The 24,195-nt window shown below is 71.3% G+C and overlaps 4 protein-coding genes across 4 annotated transcripts; 1 reads left to right on the top strand and 3 right to left on the bottom strand.

The window, feature by feature from the left end:
* Window positions 1–2,125: 2,125 nt before the first annotated feature.
* On the top strand, window positions 2,126–12,406 carry LOC128802934 (tumor necrosis factor alpha-induced protein 2-like). The gene is made up of 12 exons (XM_053969492.1): window positions 2,126–2,489; window positions 3,272–4,096; window positions 5,167–5,824; window positions 6,239–6,353; window positions 6,482–6,592; window positions 6,906–7,060; window positions 7,201–7,308; window positions 7,387–7,522; window positions 8,270–8,392; window positions 9,566–9,721; window positions 11,127–11,248; window positions 12,137–12,406. The coding sequence occupies exons 1-12, from the start codon at window positions 2,126–2,128 to the stop codon at window positions 12,375–12,377; spliced, it is 3,114 nt and encodes a 1,037-aa protein (XP_053825467.1). The 3' UTR covers window positions 12,378–12,406.
* Window positions 12,407–15,207: 2,801 nt separating this feature from the next.
* LOC128802935 (proline-rich protein 36-like) lies at window positions 15,208–16,926 on the bottom strand. The gene is made up of 4 exons (XM_053969493.1): window positions 16,123–16,926; window positions 16,033–16,060; window positions 15,788–15,907; window positions 15,208–15,702 (listed from the first exon to the last, which is right to left on the bottom strand). The coding sequence occupies exons 1-4, from the start codon at window positions 16,903–16,905 to the stop codon at window positions 15,512–15,514; spliced, it is 1,122 nt and encodes a 373-aa protein (XP_053825468.1). The 5' UTR covers window positions 16,906–16,926; the 3' UTR covers window positions 15,208–15,511.
* Window positions 16,927–17,099: 173 nt separating this feature from the next.
* On the bottom strand, window positions 17,100–21,902 carry LOC128802937 (protein FosB-like). The gene is given in 6 exon segments (XM_053969494.1): window positions 17,100–17,277; window positions 17,429–17,590; window positions 18,808–18,915; window positions 19,514–19,614; window positions 19,617–19,782; window positions 20,784–21,902. Coding segments are annotated over 6 exon segments (756 nt in total). The 5' UTR covers window positions 20,910–21,902; the 3' UTR covers window positions 17,100–17,184.
* A 910-nt stretch (window positions 21,903–22,812) lies between these two features.
* LOC128802933 (basic salivary proline-rich protein 1-like) lies at window positions 22,813–23,958 on the bottom strand. The gene has a single exon (XM_053969491.1). The coding sequence runs from the start codon at window positions 23,956–23,958 to the stop codon at window positions 22,813–22,815; it is 1,146 nt and encodes a 381-aa protein (XP_053825466.1).
* Window positions 23,959–24,195: the final 237 nt, after the last annotated feature.

Raw genomic sequence — 24,195 nt, 5'->3', positions numbered from 1 at the left:
TACAGTGAGACCCCCACCAAAATACCCCAGTGAGACCCCTGCCCCAAATGGGGGTCACCACAAAAATACCCTGAATTATCCCAGTGAGACTCCCCCCCCAAAATATCCCAGTGAGACCCCCGCTCCTAATGGGGGTCACCCCCAAAAATACACTAATTATAACAGTGAGACCCCCCCCTAAAATATCCCAGTGAGACCCCCGCCCCGCGTGGGGGTCACCCCCAAAAATACCCCTGAAATATCCCAGTGAGACCCCCACCCCAATTATCCCAGTGAGACCCCCCCTAAAATATCCCAGTGAGACCCCCGCCCCACGTGGGGGCCACCCCAAAAATCCCCTAAAATGTCCCAGTGAGACCCCCACCAAAATACCCCAGTGAGACCCTGCCCACATGGGGGCCACCCCAAAAAATCACCTAAAATACCCCAGTGAGACCCCCACAAAATATCCCAGTGAGACCCCCCCACATGGGGGTCACCCCAAAAATACCCTAATTATACAGTGAGACCCCCCCTAAAATACCCCAGTGAGACCCCCGCCCCAAATGGGGGCCACCCCAAAAATACCCTGAAATATCCCAGTGAGACCCCCACCCCCAATTATCCCAGTGAGACCCCCCCTAAAATATCCCAGTGAGACCCCCGCCCCACGTGGGGTCACCCCAGAAATCCCCTGAAATATCCCAGTGAGACCCCCCCCTAAAATATCCCAGTGAGACCCCCGCCCCAAATGGGGGTCACCACAAAAATCCCCTGAAATATCCCAGTGAGACCCCCGCCCCAAATGGGGGTCACCACAAAAATCCCCTGAAATATCCCAGTGAGACCCCGCCCCAATTATCCCAGTGACACCCCCCCTATAATATCCCAGTGAGACCCCCCCAAATGGGGGTCACCCCAGAAATCCCCTGAAATATCCAGTGAGACCCCCCCAAAATACCCCAGTGAGACCCCCGCCCCACGTGGGGGCCACCCCAAAAAATCACCTAAAATACCCCAGTGAGACCCCCCCTAAAATATCCCAGTGAGACCCCCCCCACATGGGGGTCACCCCAAAAATACCCTGATTATAACAGTGAGACCCCCCCCCAAAATACCCAGTGAGACCCTCCCCACATGGGGGTCACCACAAAAATACCCTGAAATATCCCAGTGAGACCCCCCCCAAAAAATCCCCTGAATTATCCCAGTGAGACCCCTGCCCCACGTGGGGGTCACCCCCAAAAATCCCCTGAAATGTCCCAATGAGACCCTGCCCCACGTGGGGGTCACCCCCAAAAATCCCCTGAAATGTCCCAATGAGACCCCCACCCCAATTATCCCAGTGAGACCCCCCCCCAAAATATCCCAGTGAGACCCCCGCCCCGTGTGGGGGTCACCCCAGAAATACCCTGATTATAACAGTGAGACCCCCCCCAAAAATCCCCTGAAATGTCCCAGTGAGACCCCCGCCCCAATTACGGGGTCACCCCTGAGACCCCCACCCAAAACACCACAGAGAGACCCCCGGGTCAGCCCCGGGACCCCTCCCCAAATTACGGCTGGGGGGGGGGGGGGGTGGAACCCCCCGAAATGACCGGGGTGGGGAGCGAGACCCTCCCCCCAAAAAAAACCCCCGAGACCCCTCCCCAAAATCTCGGGGTGAGCCCCCAGACCCATCACAGCGCGAGAGACCCCGGGGCCCCCCCCCAAACCCTCCCGGAGACCCCCGGGACCGCCCCAAATCCAATCCCGGGGCTCCCCGGTGCCCCCAGACCCCTCCCGGTTCCTCCCGGTGCCCCCCCCCGGTACCGGCCCAGCCCCTCCCGGTGCCCCCGGCCGCTCTCAGACCCCTCCCCCGGTGTGCCCAAACCCCTCCCGGTGTCCCCAAACCCCTCCCGGTTCCCTCCAACCCCCCCGGTTCCTCCCGGTGCCCCCCCCGGTTCCTCCCGGTGTCCCCCGGTACCCCCCAGCCCCCTCCCGGTACCACCCCTCCCTCTCCCGCTGCCCGCACCGCCCCTCCCCATCCCCCCCCGGTACCCCCCGGTTCCTCCCGGTGCCCCCCCCGGTGCCGCCGCCCCCCCCCCCGCCCCTCACCGTGTCCGCGTTGCGCTCGTTCCCCGCCGCCAGGGCGGAGCGCGAGGACATGGTCCCGGCCCGGGGGGCACCGGGGGGCGGCGGGGGGCACCGGGAGGGGCGGTGCCGCTGCCGGCGGTCCCGTTCCCGGGGGTGCTCCCGTTACCGGGGGGGGCGGAGGGGCCGGGCCGGGGCGGCCATGGCGGCCATGGCGCCGGAACCGGAAGTTGGTGGGCGGGGCCTCGCCCATAAAAGGAGCGGTCGCTGCGGGGAGAGGAGGGGCGTTGGCCCCGCCCACCGCGCGGAGCGGACCAATCAGAACGCGCCGCCCGGGCATGGAGACAGCTGGGCGCGCCCCGGGGAGGGGGCGTGGCCGAGCGCGGGCGGCGCGGCGCGATTGGCTGCGCGCTGGCCAATGGGAAGGGAGAGCGCGGGTTAACCCGTGGAGGACCGGGGAGGTCACGTGGCCCCAACGTGCCACACCTGGGGTCACCTGGGGTCACCTGTGGGGTCACCTGGGGTCACCTGTGGGGTCACACCTGGGGTCACACCTGGGGTCACACCTGGGGTCACCTGGGGTCACCTGTGGGGTCACACCTGGGGTCACACCTGGGGTCACACCTGGGGTCACCTGGGGTCATCTGGGGTCACACCTGGGGTCACACCTGGGGTCACCTGGGGTCACACCTGGGGTCACACCTGGGGTCACACCTGGGGTCACCTGTGGGGTCACACCTGGGGTCACACCTGGGGTCACCTGGGGTCATACCTGGGGTCACACCTGGGGTCACCTGGGGTCACACCTGGGGTCACACCTGGGGTCACACCTGGGGTCACCTGTGGGGTCACCCCTGGGGTCACCTGTGCCACATCTGGGGTCACCTGTGCCACCTGTGGGGTTACCTGTGCCACCTGCGCCACCCATGTCCCCTCCCCGTCACACCTGGGGTCACCTGTGGGGTCACACCTGGGGTCACCTGTGTCACCCATGCTGGCACTGCATCCTGTCCCTGTGCCACCCCCGGGGTCACCGGGTCCCCTCCCGGTGTCCTCCGTGTCCCCGGTGTCCCCTGGGTCCCCTCCCGGTGTCCCCTGGGTCCCATCCCGGTGTCCCCGCTGTCCCCGGTGTCCCCGGTGTCCCCCGGTGTCCCGTCCCGCCGCCCCCCGCCCCCTCCGCGGGCTCCCCCGGTGCCCCCGCCCCGTCCCGGTGCCCGAGCGGAACCGGGGCTGACCCTGCCCGGCCGGGGAGGCCCCTCCGGGGCGGCGCTTCCTCAGGAAACCCCCGGCCACGCCAGCGCCGCCAGTGTCCCCGCCGCCAGCGCCGCCAGTGTCACCGCCAGCGCCGCCGGTGTCACCGCCAGCACCGCCGGTGTCCCCCTCGCCGCCGCCGCCAGCGCCACCGGAGCCACCGGCGCCCGCCTGCCGCGTCCCCGCCGGTGCCAGCCCGCTGTCCGGTGCCATCCCGCTGTCTGTCCGGTGCCATCCCTCTGTCTGTCCGGTGCCACCCCGCTGTCCCCGCGCCCTCCGGTGTCCCCGGTGCCCCCCCCGGCGATGCCGCTGCTCCGGAGACCCCCGGGCGGGGCGGCGGAGGGGGGCCCGGAGGACGGGGACCCCTTCGCCGCCAACCCCGAGGGTCGCCGCCGGCGCCGCGCCACCCTGGGCGGGCTGGTGGGGCTGGGGGGCCAGCTGGGCCAGCTCGGGGGCCACCTGGGCCAGCTCGGGGGCCAGCTGGGCCAGCTGGGGGGGCCCTTCGGGCGCGGCCGCCGCCCCCCCCGCGACCCCGCGGGGCCCCGCGGGCGCCGCCGCTCCGAGGACTCGGGGGTCCCGCGGAGACCCCCGGAGGAGGCGGGCGGGGGCAAGCGGGGGTCGCTGCTGCGGCTGGCCCTGGCGACGTGGGGACAGCGCGGCGGCACCGAGAGGGCGTCGCCGGTGGAGGGACAGGCGGGGGACGGCGCGGACGGAGCGGGAGCGCGGCCCGAGAGCGGCGGGAGGGACAAGGACAAGGACGGGGACAGGGACAGGGACAGGGAGCCGCTGTCGGGTGAGTGGGGACAGCGGGGGACACGAGGGGGACGGGGGGGATTGGGGACACGAGGGGGACAAGGAGGGCTCGGGGACACGCGGGGGACGGGGGGGGATTGGGGACACGAGGGGGACAGGGGGGGATTGGGGACACGAGGGGGACAAGGAGGGCTCGGGGACACGCGGGGGACGGGGGGGGATTGGGGACAGGGGATGGGGACAGGGAACTTGGGGACAGGAGGTGACAGAGGGGGGCTTGGGGACGGTGACAGAGGCCACAGGGACACGGCGATGGTGACAAGGGACACGGGGACCTGGGGACACGCGGAGAAAGGGATGGGGACTTTGGGAGATGGGACGTGGGATGGGGACAGGGACAGGGCACAGGGGAGACACGGGGATGGGGACAGGAGACATGGGGACAGGGGGACAGGGGGACACGGGGATGGGGACAGGGGGACACAGGACGGAGACGCGGGCTGGGACAGGGGACACGGTGATGGGGACACGGGGCTGGGTGTCACGGGGCTGGGGACACGGGGACAGAGGGACACGGGGACACGGGGACAGGGGGACACGGGGACAGGGGGACAGGGGGACACGGGAATGGGGACACGGGGCTGGGTGTCACGGGGCTGGGGACACGGGGACAGAGGGACATGGGGACAGGGGGATAGGGGACACGGGGACACGGGGACAGGGGGACACGGGAATGGGGACAGGGGACACGGGGACGGGGACAGGGGGACACGGGGCTGGGGACACGGGGACAGAGGGACACGGGGACACGGGGACGGGGGACAGGGGGACAGGGGGACAGGGGGACAGGGGGATAGGGGGACACGGGGATGTGGCAGAGGGACACGGGACAGAGACGCGGGCTGGGACAGGGGACACGGGAATGGGGACAGGGGACAGGGGCACAGGGGGACACGGGGACACGGGGACAGGGGGACACGGGGATGTGGCAGAGGGACACGGGACGGAGACGCGGGCTGGGTCAGGGGACACGGGGACAGGCGACACGGGGACACGGGGACACGGGGCTGGGGACACGGAGCCCACGCGTCCCCGCCGGGTGCCGCGCAGTGCTGGAGATCCTGGAGCTGATCCAGCGGCGGGAGCTGGTGGCGGCGGACGCGCAGATCATCGCGCTGGAGGCCGAGTGCGCGCTGTCGCCGTCGCGCCCGCCGTCCCCGTGCCCCCTCCCCGCGCCCCCCTCCGCGGGGACCCCGCCGCCGTCGCCGGTGCCGGCGGGCGGGCGGCGGGCGCGGGACGTGGCGCTGCTCTACCGGGCGCTGCTGGCGCAGCTCTGGGCCGTGGTGGGCGAGGCGGTGGCCGCGGGGCGAGCGGTGGCCCCGCTGCGCGCCGTGGTGGCCGTGCTGGAGCAGGAGGAGGCGGCGGACGCGCGGAGCCCGCCCGGGACCCACCCGGGGCGGCCGCGGGGGCTGCGGCGCCGCTGGCACGAGGCGGTGGCCAGGGCGGCGAGCGAGCGGCTGGCGCAGGTGGCCCCGGCGGGCGGGCTGGGGGCCCGGCTGGCCGCGCTGGCCGCCAGGGTGGTGGGCGACCTGGGGGTCGTGCGGAGCCACGTGGCGCCCGCGTACCCCCCCGAGTACGGCGCGCTCGGGGTCTACGCCCGCGGCTACCACCGAGCGCTGGCCCAGCAGCTGCGGGCGCTGGCCCAGAGGCCCCTGGCCGTGCCCGACCTGTACCTGCTGCTCGACTGGCACAGCAACGCCTACCCCAGGTGAGACACCTGGGGGCCCCCAACATCTGCCCCAGAGCCGCACCCACCCCGGGTGAGACACCTGGGCACCCCCAAAATCTGCCCCGCGGCAACGCCCACCCCGGGTGAGGCACCTGGGGGCCCCCAAAATCTGCCCCAGACCCGCGCCCACCCCGGGTGAGACACCTGGGGACCCCCAAAATCTGCCCCGCCCACCCCGGCACAGAGAGTGTCACCCCTGGGACACCCAGGGGACCCCTCGTGGCACCTGTGCGACCCCCCCCCAGAACCCTGTGACACCCCCCAAAACCTGCCCCACCCACCGCGGGTGGTGTCAGCCCCCAACACCCGTCCCCCCGTGTCCCCCCCCCGTGTCCCCGGGGTGTCCCCGGGGTGTCCCCAGACACCCACCGGGGCTGTCCCCCACCCCCCCAGGGAGGTTTTGGGGCACCCCGAGGTGGGGGCGCTGCTGCGGGCACAGGAGTTGGGGCCCCTGCTGCCCCCCGAGACCCAGCGCGACCTCGAGAGCTCCTGCATCGCCGCCGTCAAGGTGGGGACACCGGCGACACCGGGCTGGGGACACGGCGGGCGCCGGGGCGGGGGGGCGGCAGGGGGCTCCGCGCCCCGCTGCCCCCCACGCCCACGCCGTGTCCCCGCCGTGTCCCCTCGCTGCCCCAGGCCAAGGTGGAGGTGGCCGTGGCGCAGGAGCTGCAGCTCAGCGAGGACACGTGGCCCGAGGATGTCACCAGCCAGGACATGGAGGAGGGGCTGGCCACGCGCGTCACCGGGGTACGGCCACGCCACCCCCCGGAGCCTGTCCCTGTCCCCCGGGGTGGCCCCTGGGGACCCCGCTGTGAGCCCGCCGAGGGGCCAGCGGTGGCCCGGGGGACACCGTGGCAGTGGCAGTGTCCCCACGGCTCAGGGGACGCCGTGGCCGTGTCCCCACACCCGCGGTGGCCGTGTCCCCACACCCACGGTGGCCGTGTCCCCACGGCTCAGGGGATACCACAGCCATGTCCCCACACCCGCGGTGGCCGTGTCCCCACAGCTCAGGGGACACTGTGGCCGTGTCCCCACACCCACGGTGGCCGTGTCCCCACAGCTCAGGGGACACCACGGCCGTGTCCCCACACCCGCGGTGGCCGTGTCCCCACAGCTGCTGCGGGCGCACGTGGACCGAGCCCCCCAGGTGACCCCCGAGTTCGGGCGGGAGATGGCCCACAGCCTGCTGGGCGTGCTGGTGGCCTTCCTGCACAGGTGGGACACCCCGGGGACACCCTGGGGACACCCGTGGGGGACATGGGGGGGCGGAGGCGGGGTGGCACGGCAGCCGCCGTGTCCCCCGCGTGGCCCGTCCCAGCTCCCCGGTGCCACCGCGGTGACCGGGGCGCCCCCAGTTTCCAGCGGAAGGTGGAGCGGTTCCTGGAAGCCCCCGGCGAGCTCCCCCCGCCCGACGGCGCCCCCGGCCGCGCCATCGCCTTGGCCAACTGCTGCCCCCCCTTCAGGTGAGGCCACCGGGGGTCCCCCCGCGTCCCCGGGGGTCCCCGCGGCGCCCTGACCCCGCCCGGTGTCCCCTCGGGCAGGGCCTTCGCCGAGCGGCTGGCGCAGTTCGGGCACCCCGAGAGCGAGGAGCCGCGGCGCCAGGCCCACGCCGCGCTGGACCGGGTCACCCGCGCCTGCGGCCACCTCCTCACGCGGCGCCTCTTCGAGGACCTCAAGGTGTCCCCAGGGCGGGCGGGGGACGGCCGTGGGCGTGACGAGGAGCTTTGTTGGGTGCTGGGTGGGGTGACAATTGTGGGACGTGGTGGCCACACCTCTGGGACATGGTGGCCATCACTGGGTTGGGTTGGGTGACACCTGTGGGACATGGTGGCCACACCTCTGGGACATGGTGGCCATCACTGGGTGCTGGCTTGGGTGACACCTGTGGGACATGGTGGCCACATCTCTGGGACATGGTGGCCATCACTGGGTGCTGGGTTGGGTGACACCTGTGGGACGTGGTGGCCACATCTCTGGGACATGGTGGCCATCACTGGGTGCAGGGTTGGGTGACAATTGTGGGACGTGGTGGCCATCACTGAGAGTTTTGTTGGGTGACAATTGTGGGATGTGGTGGCCGTCACTGGGTGCTGGCTTGGGTGACACCTGTGGGACATGGTGGCCACATCTCTGGGACATGGTGGCCATCACTGGGTGCTGGGTTGGGTGACAATTGTGGGACGTGGTGGCCATCACTGAGAGTTTTGTTGGGTGACAATTGTGGGACATCATGGCCATCACTGGGTGCTGGCTTGGGTGACACCTGTGGGACATGGTGGCCACATCTCTGGGACATGGTGGCCATCACTGGGTTGGGTTGGGTGACACCCGTGGGACACGGCGACCATCACCGGGCGCTGGTGGCCGACCCAGGTGCCACCCGCGGGTGGGCGCTGCGGTGACGCCCCCGCGTGCCACCCCCAGCCCCACTTTGGCAAGCTGATGAAGCGCAAGTGGCTGACGAGCTCGGACGCCTTCGACGCCATCGTGATGCTCATCACCGGCTTCGCGCAGACGCTGCGCCCGCTGCACCCCGAGCCCCACCAGGTGTGCGGGGCCCGGGTCCTGCGTGGGGCTGGGTGACACCCGTGGGACACCGTGACATCAGTGGGGACTTGGGTTGGGTGACACCCGTGGGACACCGTGCCATTGTTGGGTGTTGCGTTGGGTGACACCTCTGGGACATTGTGACATCAATGAGAAGCAGGGCTGGGTGACACCCGTGGGACACCGTGCCATTGTTGGGTGTCGCGTTGGGTGACATCCATGGGCGCGATGGCCATGGGACTTTGTTGGGTGCTGCTCTGGGTGACACCGCGGGCACGGTGGCCACACCGGGGCCACCCTGGGTGACACTGTGGGCACAGTGGCCGTGCCAGGGCTGCTCTGGGTGACACCGTGGGCACGGTGGCCATGCTGGGGCTGCCCTGTGTGACACCACGGGCGCGGTGGCCACACTGGGGCCACTCTGGGTGACACCGTGGGCACGGTGGCCACACTGGGGCCACCCTGGGTGACACTGTGGGCACAGTGGCCGTGCCAGGGCTGCTCTGGGTGACACCGTGGGCACGGTGGCCATGCTGGGGCTGCCCTGTGTGACACCACAGGCGCGGTGGCCATGCCAGGGCCACCCTGGGTGACACCACGGGCACGGTGGCCGTGCCGGGGCCACCCTGGGTGACACTGTGGGCACAGTGGCCGTGCCAGGGCTGCTCTGGGTGACACTGTGGGCACAGTGGCCATGCTGGGGCCACCCTGGGTGACACCATGGGCACGGTGCCATTCCTGGCGCTGCCCTGGCTGACACCGCGGGCACGGTGGCCGTGCCAGGGCTGCCCTTGGTGACACCGTGGGTGCGGTGGCCACACTGGGGCCACCCTGGGTGACACTGCGGGCATGGTGGCCACACTGGCGCTGCCCTGGGTGACACCGTGGGCACAGCGGCCATGCCAGGGCCACCCTGGGTGGCACCGCGGGCACGGTGGCCACACCGGGGCCACTCTGGGTGACACCACGGGCGCGGCGGCCGTGCCGGGGCCGCCCTGGGTGACACCGCGGGCACGGTGCCATTTCTGGCGCTGCCCTGGGTGACACCGCGGGCACAGTGGCCACACCAGGGCCACTCTGGGTGACACCGCGGGCACGGTGCCATTTCTGGCGCTGCCCTGGGTGACACCGCGGGCGCGGCGGCCGCGCTGGCCCCGCGCTGCCCCGTGCCAGGTGCTGGTCAGCGAGCTGCACCGCCGCGTGCTCATCGAGTACGTGCGGCCGCTGCTGCAGGGGCGCCTGGTCTGCGCCTCGGCCAAGGCGCGCGCCCGCGTGGCCGCCCGGCTGGGCGACGAGGCCCGGCAGCTCCGCGAGCTCTTCACGCGCCTGGTGAGACCCCCCGGGACCCGCCGGGCGCTGGGGCGGGCGACACCCGCGGCCGCGACACCCGTGGGACGTCGCCGGGGGTTGGGTTGGGTGGCACCCGCGGGACGTCACTGGGGGTTGGGTGACCCCCATGTGACATTGATGGGTTGGGTGGCACCTGTGGGACATCGTTTGGTTTGGTGGCACCTGTGGGACATTGGTGGGTTTGGTGGAACCTGTGGGACATCGTTTGGTTTGGTGGCACCCGTGGGACATTGATGGGTTGGGTGGCACCCATGGGACATTGGTGGGTTGGGTGGCACCCATGGGACATTGGTGGGTTGGGTGGCACCCATGGGACATTGGTGGGTTGGGTGGCACCCATGGGACATCGCTGGGTTTGGTGGAACCTGTGGGACATCGTTGGGTTGGGTGGCACCCATGGGACATTGATGGGTTTGGTGGCACCTGTGGGACATCGTTTGGTTTGGTGGCACCCATGGGACATCGCTGGGTTTGCTGGAACCTGTGGGACATCGTTGGGTTGGGTGGCACCCATGGGACATCGTTTGGTTTGGTGGCACCCATGGGACATCGCTGGGTTTGGTGGAACCTGTGGGACATCGTTGGGTTGGGTGGCACCCATGGGACATTGGTGGGATGGGTGGAACCTGTGGGACATCGTTTGGTTTGGTGGCACCCATGGGACATCGCTGGGTTTGCTGGAACCTGTGGGACATCGTTGGGTTGGGTGGCACCTGTGGGACATTGGTGGGTTGGGTGACACCCATGGGATATTTTTTGGGTTGGGTGACACTTGTGGGACATCAGTGGCAGTTGGGTGCCACCCGTGTGACATTGCTGGGTTGGGTGGCACCCACGGGACATTGGTGGGTTTGGTGGCACCCATGGGACATTTTTGGGTTGCGTGGCACCTGTGGGACATCACTGGGGGTTGGGTGACACACATGGGACATTGGTGGGTTTGGTGGCACCTGTGGGACATTTCTGGGTTGGGTAACACCTGTGGGACATTGGTGGGTTTGGTGGCACCTGTGGGACATCGTTGGGTTTGGTGGCACCCATGGGACATCACTGTGGGTTGGGTGACACCCGTGGGACATTGGTGGGATGGGTGGCACCCACGGGACATCGTTGGGTTTGGTGGAACCTGTGGGACATTGATGGGTTGGGTGGAACCTGTGGGACATCACTGGGGGTTGGGTGGCACCCATGGGACATTGGTGGGTTGGTGGCACCTGTGGGACATCGTTGGGTTTGGTGGCATCTGTGTGACATTGCTGGGTTGGGTGGCACCCGTGGGACATCAGTGGCAGTTGGGTGACCCCCGTGGCCGCGGCGGCCGCCGCCGGGCGCTGAGGTGTCCCCGATGTCCCCGATGTCCCCGATGTCCCCGCTGTCCCCGCAGGACTCGGCGTCGCCCTGGCTGGACTCGGTGGTGCCGCGGCTGCGGGAGCTGCTGGTGCTGGAGGACACGGCCGCGCTGCAGATGGAGGTCGGCGCCCTGGCCAGGGACTTCCCCGACGTCCGGTGGGTGCGGGGACCCCCGCCGGGGGGGGGTGACACAACCGGGGGTGGCACCGCGGGGAGGGGGGGGGGGGGGGTGACACGGCCGGCCACGGTAGCCACGGGCAGGAGGCGGCGAGCCCGCGGCGACCGAGCGGGGGTGACCGGACGTGGCCTCGGGCCCTTCCCGGCAGCCCCCGCCCCGCTCCTGCCGCCGGGAAGCGGCCGCGGCCGGGCGCCAGCTCCCCTCCCCCTGTCCCGGTGCCGGTCCCGGGGGACCGGTGGCACGCGCGGCCACACCGGGGGGGGGGGGGGGGACGCGGCGGGGGAGGGGACACCAGTTAAAACCGGGCAGGGGGGAACTGGGACCGGTTAAACCGCGGGGGGAGGGGGTCACCCCGGAGCTGGGCGCGCCCCAAAATCCGCCTCTCCCCAAACCCCGGGGCTCCGGGACGGGGGTGCGGATTTTGTCGCCGCTGACCGCCGGTCCCCGCTGTCCCCTCGCTGTCCTCTCGCTGTCCCCGCTGTCCCCTCGCTGTCCCCGCTGTCCCCTCGCTGTCCCCCCGCTGTCCCCCCGCTGTCCCCTCGCTGTCCCCTCGCTGTCCCCGCTGTCCCCCCGCTGTCCCCCCGCTGTCCCCTCGCTGTCCCCTCGCTGTCCCCCCGCTGTCCCCGCTGTCCCCTCGCTTGTCCCCTCGCTGTCCCCGCTGTCCCCTCGCTGTCCCCTCGCTGTCCCCTCGCTGTCCCCTCACTGTCCCCTCGCTGTCCCCTCGCTGTCCCCCCGCTGTCCCCTCACTGTCCCTCGCTGTCCCCTCGCTGTCCCCCCGCTGTCCCCTCGCTGTCCCCTCGCTGTCCCCCCGCTGTCCCCCCGCTGTCCCCTCGCTGTCCCCTCCCTGCCCCTCGCTGTCCCCGCAGGCGGCGGCACGTGGCCGCGCTGCTGGACGCGCGGGGGCTGCGGGCGCAGGGCCCCCGGCGCGAGATCCTGGGGGTGCTGCAGGATCTGGGGGGGTCGGAGGCCGAGCCGGGGCCGCCCCCCCCGCCCCGGCACCGGACGTTCTTCTCGGAGCTGCCGGCGCCGCGCCCCGTGCGCTGCCTCCCGTTCCACCTGCCCCGGCTGCGCCTGCCGCGCCGCAGCCCCGCCAGGACCCCCCCGTGACCCCCCCCGGGACCCCCAGAACCGCCGGGTTTGGGGCTGTCCCCGCTGCCCCGAGATGGGGACACCCCAAATCTGGGCGCGACCCCCCCCCCCCCCCCCCCCCACAATTCCTCCCAGTGTGTAAATGAGGCCGTAAATTAACGCGGCGTTCCCGTGTCCTCGTCCTTGGGGACGCCGCGGGGGGCTTGGGGACACGAGGGGCCCTCCCGTGGTGGCCACACCGCGGGAAGGGCCACCAGGGCCGCGCTGGGAGCCACCGCACGGCGGGGACGAGGGGACAATGCGGGGACACTGCGGGGACAATGCGGGACGAGGGGACAATGCGGGGGCAAGGGGACACGGCGGGGACGAGGGGACACTGCAGGGATAAGGGGACACGGTGGGGACAAGGGGACGCTGAAGGGACAAGGGGACAATGCGGGACGAGGGGACACTGCAGGGACACTGCAGGGACAATGCGGGGACAAGGGGACACTGCAGGGACAAGGGGACAATGCGGGACGAGGGGACACTGAAGGGATAAGGGGACACGGTGGGGACAAGGGGACGCTGAAGGGATAAGGGGACAATGCGGGGACACTGCGGGGACAATGCGGGGACGAGGGGACACTGCAGGGATAAGGGGACACGGTGGGGACAAGGGGACGCTGAAGGGATAAGGGGACAATGCGGGGACGAGGGAACACGACAGGGACAATGCGGGGACAAGGGGACAATGCGGGACGAGGGGACAATGCGGGGACGAGGGGACACTGCAGGGACAATGCGGGGACAAGGGGACACTGCAGGGACAAGGGGACACTGAAGGGATAAGGGGACAATGCGGGGACACTGCGGGGACACAGCAGGGCTAAGGGGACACGGCGGGGACGAGGGGACACTGCAGGGACAATGCGGGATGAGGGGACAATGCGGGACGAGGGGACAATGCGGGGACGAGGGGACACTGCAGGGACAATGCGGGGACAAGGGGACAATGCGGGACGAGGGGACACTGCAGGGATAAGGGGACAATGCGGGGACACTGCGGGGACAATGCGGGGACGAGGGAACACGACAGGGACAATGCGGGGACAAGGGGACAATGCGGGACGAGGGGACAATGCGGGGACAATGCGGGGACAATGCGGGGACAGGGGGACACCGCGGCCCTTCCCGAGGGCCGTGGCGGCGTTGGGGACAGGGCTGGGGACAGCGAGGGGTCTCGTGGGACACCCGCGGGAGGGACACTGAGGCCGCGGCCACCCCCGCCAGCTCGGGGGGGGGGGCCCTGGGTGGGTCCCCCCCCTCCATCCCCGGGTCAGAAATAGTCGGGATCCGGCCAGGAAGAGGCGACAGCTAAAAATAAGTGACCGCGGCGGGAGCGGGGCCAGGGGTCACCGTGTCACCCCCGGCCCTGCCAAGGGACCGGCGGCGGCGGCGGAAGCGGCAGCGCTGGGCGGGGACCGGGGGCGCCGGTGAGGGGGGCGGGGGGGGCGCGCAGGGGGGACCCCGGCGCTGGGACGGCGTGGGGGACACTTGGGGACGGGGGTGGCACCGCGTGGGCGACAGAGAGCCGCGGGGTCCGGGCCCGGCGGGGGGACACGGGGGTGACAGCGGCGCGGCCCCGGTGAATCACCGGGCCACTGACGTCAAGGAGGGGGGGGAGGAAGGAAACCCCCCCCAAAGGGAGGAGTGCGGGGGTCGGGGGGAGCCCCCAAAGCTGGCACGGCTGGCACGGCACCCCAGGGAGCCCCAAACTGGGAAAGGGTCCCCCAAACTGGGGGAGAATCCAGATCAAACTGGGGCAGAGAATCCGCATCAAGCTGGGACCAAACTGGGAGAGAACCCACACCGGAGGCGGGAAAGGATCCCCCAAACTGGGAGAGAATCCACACCCAACTGGGAAAGGGTCCCCCAAACTGGGCAGGGACCTCCCAAACTGGGAGACAATCCACACCAAACTGGGAAAGGATCCCCCAAACTGGGCAGGGACCTCCCAAACTGGGAAAGGATCCCCCAAACTGGGAGAGAACCCACATAGGACCAGGAAAGGATCCCTCAAACTGGGCAGGGACCTCCCAAACTGGGAAAGGGTCCCTTAGCTTGGAGGGAATCCACACCCAGACTGGGAAAGGATCTCCCAAACTGGGAAGGGAGCACCCAAACTGGGAAAGGATCCCCCAAACTGGGCAGGGACCTCCCAAACTGGGAAAGGATCCCTTAGCTTGGAGGGAATCCACACCCAAACTGGGAAAGGATCTCCCAAACTGGGCAGGGATCCCCCAAACTGGGAGTGAATCCACACCCAAACTGGGAAAGGATCCCTCAAACTGGGCAGGGATCCCCCAAACTGGGAGAAAATCCCCTAAACTGGGAGTGAATCCACACCGGACTGGGAAATGATCCCCCAAACTGGGAAAAGGATCCCCCAAACTGGGCAGGGCCCCCCCCAAACTGGGAGACGCCCCCCCCCCCCCCGCCCAGTTTCTCACCCCGCGCTCCCCCTGCCGCTCACCGGCGGAACTGCAGGCGAGCGGGGGGGGGCGTGACTTGAGGAGGGCGTGGTCTCCGCCCCACCCATTTCCCCGATGATTGACAGGTGGGTGGGGCAGCGGGGCGACGCCCCCGCTGTCCCCGTGTCCCCGCGATGGCCGTGCTCGTGTCCCCGCGAGCTCCGTGTCCCCACGAGCTCCGTGTCCCCGCGAGCTCCGTGTCCCCGCTGTCCCCATGTCCCCACTGTCCCCCACTGTCCCCGCTGTCCCCGTGTCCCCTCCCCCCCAGCCCCCCTCGGTGACCCCCCCGCCCAGTGTCCCCCCCCCACCCCAAAAAACGCCACCGGAGCCGCGGAGCCGCTGGAAGCTGCTTTATTGGCCACGTTTGGGGCGGGACGAGCGCGGACGGGGGGCCCGGGGCGGCCCCGGGCGGGCACGAACACGGCACAGGGCGACAATAATTATCCTCGTTATAATAATAATAAAAAATTAAACATCTCCCGCGCAACAAAAATAGATTTATATACGGGGGGGAGTGGGGGGGGGGGGGGCGGGGGCGGAGCCAAGGCCGGCGAAGCGGAGGGGACAGGCGGGGGACAAGGCGGGCGAGGGGCGAGCAGGACACGGGAGCCCACCTGGAGGTGTCACCTGGAGGAGGGCTCACCTGGTGGGGCGGCCCTGGAGGGGCACGGGGGCGGCACCTGGGGGGTCCCCGCAGGTGGCGGAGGGGCGGCTCCGAGGAGGGGGAGGTGACCTGGAGGGGTCACCTGGAGGCCCCAGGGACCCCCGAGGGGGGACGGGGAGGTGACAGGAGTGGCACCTCCGAGCGGGGGGAGACCCCGCAGGGACACCTGAGCGGGAGGAGGTGGCCACAGGGACACCTGGAGGAGGAGGTGGCCACAGGACACCTGGAGAGGGAGGTGGCCACAGGGACACCTGGAACCGGAGGTGGCCACAGGGACACCTGGAGAGGGAGGAGGTGGCCACAGGGACACCTGGAGGAGGAGGAGGTGGCCACAGGACACCTGGAGGAGGAGGAGGTGGCCACAGGGACACCTGGAGCGGGAGGAGGTGGCCACAGGGACACCTGGAGCGGGAGGAGGTGGCCACAGGGACACCTGGAGCGGGAGGAGGTGGCCACAGGGACACCTGGAGCGGGAGGAGGTGGCCACAGGGGACACCTGGAGCCGGAGGTGGCCACAGGGACACCTGGAGAGGGAGGAGGTGGCCACAGGGACACCTGGAGCCGGAGGAGGTGGCCACAGGGACACCTGGAGCGGGAGGAGGTGGCCCGTGGAGCCCCTCGGAGCGGCGGGGGGGGGGGGGGGGACACGGGACATCTCCAGGGGGACAGAAATGACACAGGGACCTTCTGTGGGGACGGGGACGCGGCGGTGGCTTCTCCAAAACGGGGGTGGAGATGGCACCGGGACCCTCCTGGGGGTCCGGGATCGGGCGCGGGGACCTTCGGCGGGGGACTGGGACACCTCAGGTGTCACAGGTGCCACCAGGGCCAGGCTGGGACGTCTCCCAAGCGATGGAGACGCGGCAGGGACCCCCCCCCCCGGATCGGGGACAGACACCTGCAAGGTGACGGGGGACACCACGGAGACCTTCTCCAGGTGCGGGGGCGGCACGGGGACGTCACCAAAGGGACGGAGGCGCTGCCTGAAGTCCCCCGGGACGGCGGGGACGGAGGACAGGGACCTCCAAAGGCGACGGGGAGGACCAAAAAGACCTCGCCGGGGGATGGAGGTGGGGCGGAGACGCCGGACGAGCGCCGTGAAATGAGGGACCGACACCTCCGGGGTGACAGGGACACCGCGAGAGGCTTCTCCGGGCAGCGGGGACCGGGCAGGGACACCTCCGGAGGGACGGGGGTCCCCGAGGGACCCCCCGCGGAACGACCCCCGGAGGGACGGACACCTCTGAGGTGACACAGAACCTCCTGCGGGCAGCGGGAGCAGGGACGGAGATCCCGCAGGGACCCCCGCGAGGCGGCGGGGACCGGGAGCAGACACCTCCGAGCAGCCACGGGAACGCGGGAGCCTCATCACGGCCACCAGGCGCCAAAAAACTCCCCCCCCCGCCCAAAAAAAAAAAAAAAAACCCCTCCCAACCTCCCTCCCGAAAAAAAAAAAAAACCAAAAAAAAACAAAACAAAAAATAAAAAAACAAAAAACAACCAACCCCACCGGAGCCGGGAAAAAAAAAACCCAAAAAGCGGGGCGGGCCAAGCCCAGCCCGAGGCGCGGCGGGGCAGGGAGGAGGCGCCCGTTTTTGGGGGCTCGGGGAGAGTGGGGGGGGGGGGCCACGGGGTGGGGGCACCCCGTTCACAACGCGAGGAGCGAGGGAGAGTTCAAGGAGTCCGAGGACTGGTCGCTGCTGCTGCTCCGCTGGGTGCGAGGCTCCACACGTGGCTCCCTCTGGGTGGGTGAACACAAACGCGGGGGTCGCGTTAGGGGGTCCCGCGGGGACCCCGGGCGGGAGGCAGCAGCCGGGGAAGGGACCCTGCGGGCCCTGGAACGGCGCCGGGGGCAGGAAGGCGACGGTCCCCGCCTTGCCCGGGCTGCTCACCTCCGGTGCGGGGCCGGCGCCCACGGCGCCGATGTCCTCGAAGGGGACCTTGCAGGCGGGCGCGTGGGCCACCAGCACGAATTCCAGGCGCTCCTTCTCCTTGCGCAGCTCCGCGATCTCGGACTCCAGCTCCGCCTTCTCCTCCTCCAGCTGGTCCGTCTCCTGCGGGAGGGGACAGCGCGGTCAGCCACGCGGGGACGTCCCCCAGGTGTCCCCCAGGTGTCCCCCAGGTGTCCCCCAGGTGTCCCCCAGGTGTTCCCCCGGCCTGGGCACGGCGCTGTCGCCCTGCCGCGTTCCCTGGGTGTGTCCGTCTGTCGCCCCGTCCGTCCTCCAGCTCCCGCAGCGCCCCTGCGTGTCCCCAAGCCTGGGGACCCCCCGCAGGCTCCTCCAACGTCCCCTAAGTGTCCGTCTGTCCCCTCCCCTGTGCCCCGTGCCCACGGAGGGCGCTGTCCTCCTCCTGCAGCGCCTTGGAGCGTCCGTCTGTCCCCTCTGCTGTCCCCAGGTCAGGGGGACATCCCTGAGTGGCCGTCTGTCCCCCACCATGTCCTCCATGCCCACGGGTGGCATCGTCATCCTCCTCCTCCTCCTCCTCCTCCTGCAGCACCCCTGGGTGTCCCCAAGCCTGGCGACGTCTCTGGGTGTCCGCCTGTCCCCTCTGCTGTCCCCAAGCCTGGCGACATCTCTGGGTGTCCGCCTGTCCCCTCTGGTGTCCCCAAGCCTGGCGACATCTCTGGGTGTCCGCCTGTCCCCTCCCTTGTCCCCCGTCCCCACGGATGGCATTGTCGTCCTCCTGCAGGGTCACCTGTCCCCTCTGATGTCCCCCAGCCTGGGGACAGCGCTGTCCTCTGGGTGTCCCATCTGTCCCCAGCTCTCAGGGGTGGCACTGTCCCCCTCTGTCACCGCTGGGCATCGATCTGTCCCCCTGCGGTGTCCCCAGCTCCTGGGGACACCCTCGGTTCTCTGCGGTGCCACCACCCCCGTGAGGTCCCCAGGTCTCGGGGACATTGCCACCTCCGCCGAGGGCAAACGCGCCCCGGTGTCCCCAGGGATGTCACTGTCCCTTACAGGTGCTGGGGACACCATCGCGCCCGCTCCGAGAGCAGCAGCGCCATCCTCCTCCTCCTCCTCCTCCTCCTCTCCAGCGGCCGCGGCGACACCGCTGTCCCCTCCTGCTGTCCCCAACTCCCTGCCACGTGTCCCCAGCTGCGAGGACATCGCCACCACCACCCCTGTCCCCATCTCCCTGCGGGGACGCGTCCCCTTCGCCCCGCCGCGGCCCCGGCCGCTGGGGACAAGGCCACCCCGGCCGCTGGGGACAAGGCCACCCCGGCCGCTGGGGACAAGGCCACCCCGCGGTGTCCCCGTGTCGCCGCACTCACCGCCTGCAGCCGGTCCGTCAGCTCCCGGCGCCGGTTGCGGCATTTGGCCGCCGCCAGTTTGTTCCTCTCCCGCCGCACGCGGCGCTTCTCCTCCTCCTCCGGCGTCAGCTGCCAAGGGACGGGACTGTCACCCGCTGTCACCCGCTGTCACCCGCTGCCACCCCCGGCACCCCCCGGCACCCAAATCCCGCTCTCTGCGTGCCCAAATCCCGCCGCGTTCCTCCCGCTACGGGTGAGGGTGGCGGCGATGTCACCAAGAGTGGTGTCCCCAAGGTGCCACCACCCGGGGTGTCCCTCAATGTCTCACTGCTCACGGTGCCACCACCCTCGGGTGTCCCTCAAGCTGTCACCACTCACGATGTCCCCAAGGTGCCACCACCTCGGGTGTCCCTCAATGTCTCACTGCTCACAGTGTCCCCAAGGTGCCACTGGGACACCCGAGGGGGACGGGGTGTCCCTCAAGCTGTCACTGCTCACAGTGTCCCCAAGGTGCCACCACCTCGGCTGTCCCTCAATCTCCCGTCACTCACGATGTCCCCAAGGTGCCACCACCTCGGCTGTCCCTCAATCTCCTGTCACTCACGATGTCCCCAAGGTGCCACCACCCGGGGTGTCCCCAACCTCCTGTCACTTTGACGCCCCCGAGCCCCCCCCCCACCCCACACGGTGTCCCCAAGGTGCCACCACCCGCGCTGTCCCCTCTCACCGTCTCCTCGCGGCTGCGCCGGGGGCGGGCGCGGGGGGCCCGGCCGGGGGTCGGCGCCGGGGGTCCCGCGAAGGCGCCCAGCCCGGGGGTCGAGTAGCTGGGCCCGGCAGGTCGTAGGGGTCCAGGGGGGGCGGCTGCGCCATGGGGGCCCCCGGGGCCACCGAGGAGATGAGCGTGGGCTGCACCAGCCACTGCAGGTCCTGGCTGGTGGTGATGGCCGTCACCGTGGGCACGAAGGAGCCGGGCATGTCCCCCAGGGCGCTGCACTCCTGCGGGGGACACGGGTCAGGGCGGCCGGCGACAGCGGCGACACCGCCGGCGACACCGCCGGGGACAGCCCCCCCCCCCCCGCCGCGGGGGCCGGGTGGGCAGCGGGTGACACCGGGGGGGGGACACCGGGTGGCATTGTCACCTCGCTGCGTGGTCACTCTGCCAACCCCCCCCGCCCCGCGGCGCCTTGGCTTGGGGACAGCGCTGTCCCCAGCTGGTGGCACCGGCTCATCATCATCATCACCATCATCATCATCATCATCATCACCGTGCCAGGGCTGCCGGGCACCCACGGGTGACACCCTCGCGTCCCTGTCACCCCTGTCCGGGGGTCCGTGCCCCCCCCCCCCCTTGCAGCGCCCCCAAACCCATCTCGGCCATGGGGGGGGTGGGGGTGGGGGTCGCAGCCCCCCCCCCTCCCCAAACTCCGGTGTCCCCCCACCCCCACCCCCCAAACCCGCGGGCGTGGGAGGCGCCCGCGAGCCCTGGGGGCGGGGGGGGGGGACACCGCGGGTCCCCAGGGGACACCGCCACCCCTGGGGGACACGGGGACACCCCTGGGGGACACGGGACACCCCCCGAGCCCCCCCCCCATCCCGGGGGTCGCCGCCGCCGCCGCGCTGGCTGCGGAGGGGGCGTGGCCAAAGCGCGGAGAGGAGAGCGGGGGCGTGGCCATGCGGCTTTTTTTTTGGAGAGGAGGGGCGTGGCTTTCCGCCGCGGAGTGGGCGTGGCCGCGCCCGAAGGGGAGGGGTGGGCGTGGCCTCCCCTCCCCCCCCCCGCCGTCTCCCCTGGCAACGGCGCGCGCGGGGGGCGGGGGGGGGGGGGGAACACCCCAAAAATAACCCGCGCGCTCCGCGTGCGTGCGTGCCGCGTCACCGGCGGCGGCGGCGTCACCGCGCGCGCTTACGCACGGCCCCGCCCCTCCCCCGGCCACCACCCCCCCCCGCCCGCCCCCCCCTCCCCTCCCCAAAACCGCCCCCGCCCCGCTCCCGGCGCTCACCTGCGCGGCCCCGGCGGCCGCGGGGCTCCCGAAGGAGTCGAGCGGCGACAGGTACTGGGACTCGGCCGAGGGCGACGAGCTGCAGCGCGACCCCGAGTCGTAGTCCCCGGGGAAGCCCTGGAACATGGCCCGGGGGCGCGGGGGCCGCCCCGCCGCGACAAGGCTGCGGGTCACGCCGCCGCCGCCGGCATCACGGGCTCCGGTGGGAAGCGCGGGGCGAGGCCCCGCGGAGGGGGGCTGGCGGAGGGGGGGGTCGGCGGCGAGCCCCGGTTCGGCGCGGTGAGCCCCGGTCAGGCTCCGGTTGGTCGGTCCGAGTTCCCGTCCGCGGTTAGAGCCGCCGGTGTGTCCGCGCCGGGCTCCGGCGCGCCGCTGCAACGTCCCGGTGAGCGGCTACGGGCTCCGGTATATCCGTGCGGGGCTCCGGTGCGCCTCTGCGAGCTTCGGCCGGCCGGTAGCGAACGCCGCTGTGCCCGTCCCGGGCTCCGGTTGTGCACTGTAAGCTCCGGTACGTCCGTCCCGGGCCCCGGTCCGCCGCTCCAAAGCCCCGCTGCGCCCCTACACACCCCGGTGCATCCGTCCCAGGCTCCGGTTGCTCGGTACAAAGTCCCGCCGCGCCCGTCCCGGGCTCCAAAGTTGTCCGGTACAAAGCCCCCGGCGCGCCCCGTGCCAGGCTCCGGCTCTCCGCTACGAGTCCCGGCACATCCGTCCCGAGCTGCCCGACACAAAGTTCCGCTCGGCCGCCGCAAGCTCCGGTAAATCCCTTCCCAGGCTCCGGCACGTCCGCTCCGAGCCCCGGTGGCGCTCCCGCCGCTCCCCCGGTCTCCGGTTTTATGAATGAACTGCTCACGGCAGCCCCGCCGCTTTATACGGCGGGGCCCCGCCCCCTTGCGCTGACGTCACGGCAGCCGCCGCCGCTGCTCCGGGACCCCCGGGAGCCCCCCGAGCCCGCCCGGACCCCGCAGCCGCCGTGGCCGCGGTCGCCGTCGCCGTTTGAGGCTCCGGGAGCCGCCGCCGCCGTTAAGAGGCGCCGGGGCGGGCCGGGAGCGGGGGGGATCCCTGTCCCCGCCCCCCGGAGTTCCTGTGACGCAATTAGCCATATATGGGCTTGTCTGGAGTGTTTGTTTGGTATCCTAGCAATGACGTCACAGGGATTCCTCCGCCGCCGCCGCCGCCGCCGCCGCCGCCGCCGCCGCCGCCCGGGCGCGTATTAATAGAAACGGGACCGGCCGCGGTTCTAGAAAGGGCCCGAACCGTCCGGGCCAACCGGCTCCGGGCCCCGGGAGCCCCCCGAGACCCCCGGACCCCCCGCCCCCCCCCCTACCGCCGGTAACACCTCCGCCCCCGCCACCCCACCCCGGGGATCCCCGGCATCCCCGCCCCCTCCGGTGCACGTCCCGGGCTTCCCCCGGTGACCTCCCGGGAACCCCCGCGACCCCGGCCGGGATCTCGCCGGGATCCGCCGGTGATCGCCGCCGTCGGGACCCCCGGGTGTCCTCGAGGAGCCCCGGGACCTCCGTTAACCTCCCGGGCATGTCCCGGGAGAGCCCCGGGATCCCTCCCGGTACCTCCGGGAGCCTTCGGGACCTCTCCCGGCAGCCTCGGGACATCCCGGTAACCCCTCGGGACCCCCCCCCCCCCCCCCAGCACCGTCCCGGGCTGGCGCTGCCCCGTACGGCGGCGCCCGGTACCGGAGCGATGGGAACTTCCCCCCCGGGGGTTTCCCGGGACCGCGGCAAAGCGACCCCCGCTGCCCCCCACCACCGGGGGTCACCGGGACCGGGCTGAGGAGCTCCGGGGCGTCCCGGTGGCGGCTGGCGACACAGCGGGTCCCGGTACCGGCGTGCACCGGCGCCGTCCCCCGCACTCCCTGTGGGGCCCGGGACGGGGGTCCGGAGGGTCCCGGTCCCTTTGCAGCGCCGGGACGGACACCGGGAGCTGATGTCACCGGCGGGAACCGGCGCTGAGTCACGGCGGGACCGTGGGGACCGGCGGGGGGGGGGGCGGTTCCCACGCCCTTGGGTTCATTCGTTCATTCATTCGCGCGGGCCCCGCCCCCCCGCCGGTGTCCCCGGTGGCGGCAGTCCCGGCGTGTCCCGGGAGTCCCGTCCGGGCTGCCCGGGGGTCCCGGTGTCCCGGTGTCCCGGTCCCTGCGGTGCCCCTGAGTCCCGTTCCCGGTGTCCCGGGGGTCCCGGGGGTCCCGGTCGGTTCTCGGGGGCTCCCGGTCCCGTTCCCGGGGTCCCGGAGGTCCCGGCCGGGCTCTCGGGGATCCCTGCCCCGGCTCCCGGTATCCTGGGGGTCCTAGTCCGTTCTCGGGGGTCCCTGCCCGTTCCCGGGGGTCCCGGTCCGTTCTCAGGGTGTTCCAGCCCCATTCCCGGTGTCCCGGGTCCCGCCGGGTTCTCGGGGGTCCCTGCCCCGTTCCCGGGGGTCCGGTCCATTCTCGGGGGTCCCAGTCCGTTCTCAGGGTGTCCCGGTCCCCTTCCCGTGTTCTCGGGGGTCCCGGCCCCGTTCCCGGGGGTCCCGCCGGGCTCTCGGGGGTTCCAGCCCGGTTCCCGGTGTCCCGGGGATCCCGGTCCGTTCTCAGGGTGTCCCGGTCCCCTTCCCGTGTTCTCGGGGGTCCCGGCCCCGTTCCCGGGGGTCCCGGTCCGTTCTCAGGATGTTCCCAGCCCCATTCCCGGGGTCCCACCGGGCTCTCGGGGGTCCCAGTCCCGTTCCCGTGTTCTTGGGGGTCCCGGCCCCGTTCCCGGGGGTCCTGCCGGGCTCTCGGGGGTTCCAGCCCAGTTGCCGGTGTCCCGGGGGTCCCGGCCCCGTTCCCGGGGATCCTGGTCCGTTCCTGGGGTTCCCGGTCCCCTTCCCGTGTTCTCGGGGGTCCCGGCCCCGTTCCCGGGGGTCCCGCCGGGTTCTCGGGGTTCCAGCCCGGTTCCCGGGGGTCCCGGTCCGTTCCCGGGGGTCCCGCCGGGCTCTCGGGGGTTCCAGCCCGGTTCCCGGTGTCCCGGGGGTCCCGGTCCGTTCCCGGGGGTCCCGCGGGGCTCCCGGGGGTTTCCCCGCCCCTCTCGCCGTGTCCCCGTCCCGTCCCGGTAAACACTGCGCGGGTCGCCCCGGTTACGGCGTTCCCCGGCGGTGACGTCACCACGTCCGGCGTCCCGTGTTTACGTCGCGCGGCAACGGCCGCGGCCATGGCAACGGGGGCGGGGCCGGGGCGGGGCCACGCAGACAGGGACGGGGAAGGGGCGGGTCAAAGGGGGAGGGGGCGGGGCTTGAGCTGCTGGGTTCCCGCGCTTTTCGCGGGGCGGGGGGAGACGGGGGGGACACGGGGGGACAAAAGGGGACATTGGGGGACATTGGGGGACATTGGGGACATTGGGGACACTGGGGGACACTGGGGGACATTGGGGACATTGGGGGACACTGAGGA

The sequence above is a fragment of the Vidua macroura genome, unplaced genomic scaffold (assembly GCF_024509145.1).
Source record: "Vidua macroura isolate BioBank_ID:100142 unplaced genomic scaffold, ASM2450914v1 whyUn_scaffold_222, whole genome shotgun sequence".
NCBI classification, from domain to species: Eukaryota; Metazoa; Chordata; class Aves; order Passeriformes; family Viduidae; genus Vidua; species Vidua macroura.
This window is presented reverse-complemented; position numbering and strand designations above follow the sequence as displayed.

Bases quoted from the DNA above. Each gene is read 5' to 3' on its own strand.
- LOC128802934 (XM_053969492.1), top strand. From the start codon at position 2,126: ATGGTCCCGGCCCGGGGGGCACCGGGGGGCGGCGGGGGGCACCGGGAG. The intron at 7,523-8,269 runs GTGTCCCCAGGG...TGCCACCCCCAG, and splicing joins GCCTCTTCGAGGACCTCAAG to CCCCACTTTGGCAAGCTGAT. The intron at 8,393-9,565 runs GTGTGCGGGGCC...GCCCCGTGCCAG, and splicing joins TGCACCCCGAGCCCCACCAG to GTGCTGGTCAGCGAGCTGCA.
- LOC128802935 (XM_053969493.1), bottom strand. From the start codon at position 16,905: ATGAGGCTCCCGCGTTCCCGTGGCTGCTCGGAGGTGTCTGCTCCCGGT. The intron at 16,061-16,122 runs GTGTCCCTGTGG...CTCCCTCTCCAG, and splicing joins GCCACCTCCTCCCGCTCCAG to GTGTCCCTGTGGCCACCTCC. The intron at 15,908-16,032 runs GTGTCCCCTGTG...CTCCCGCTCCAG, and splicing joins GTGGCCACCTCCGGCTCCAG to GTGTCCCTGTGGCCACCTCC.
- LOC128802933 (XM_053969491.1), bottom strand. From the start codon at position 23,958: ATGGCCGCGGCCGTTGCCGCGCGACGTAAACACGGGACGCCGGACGTG.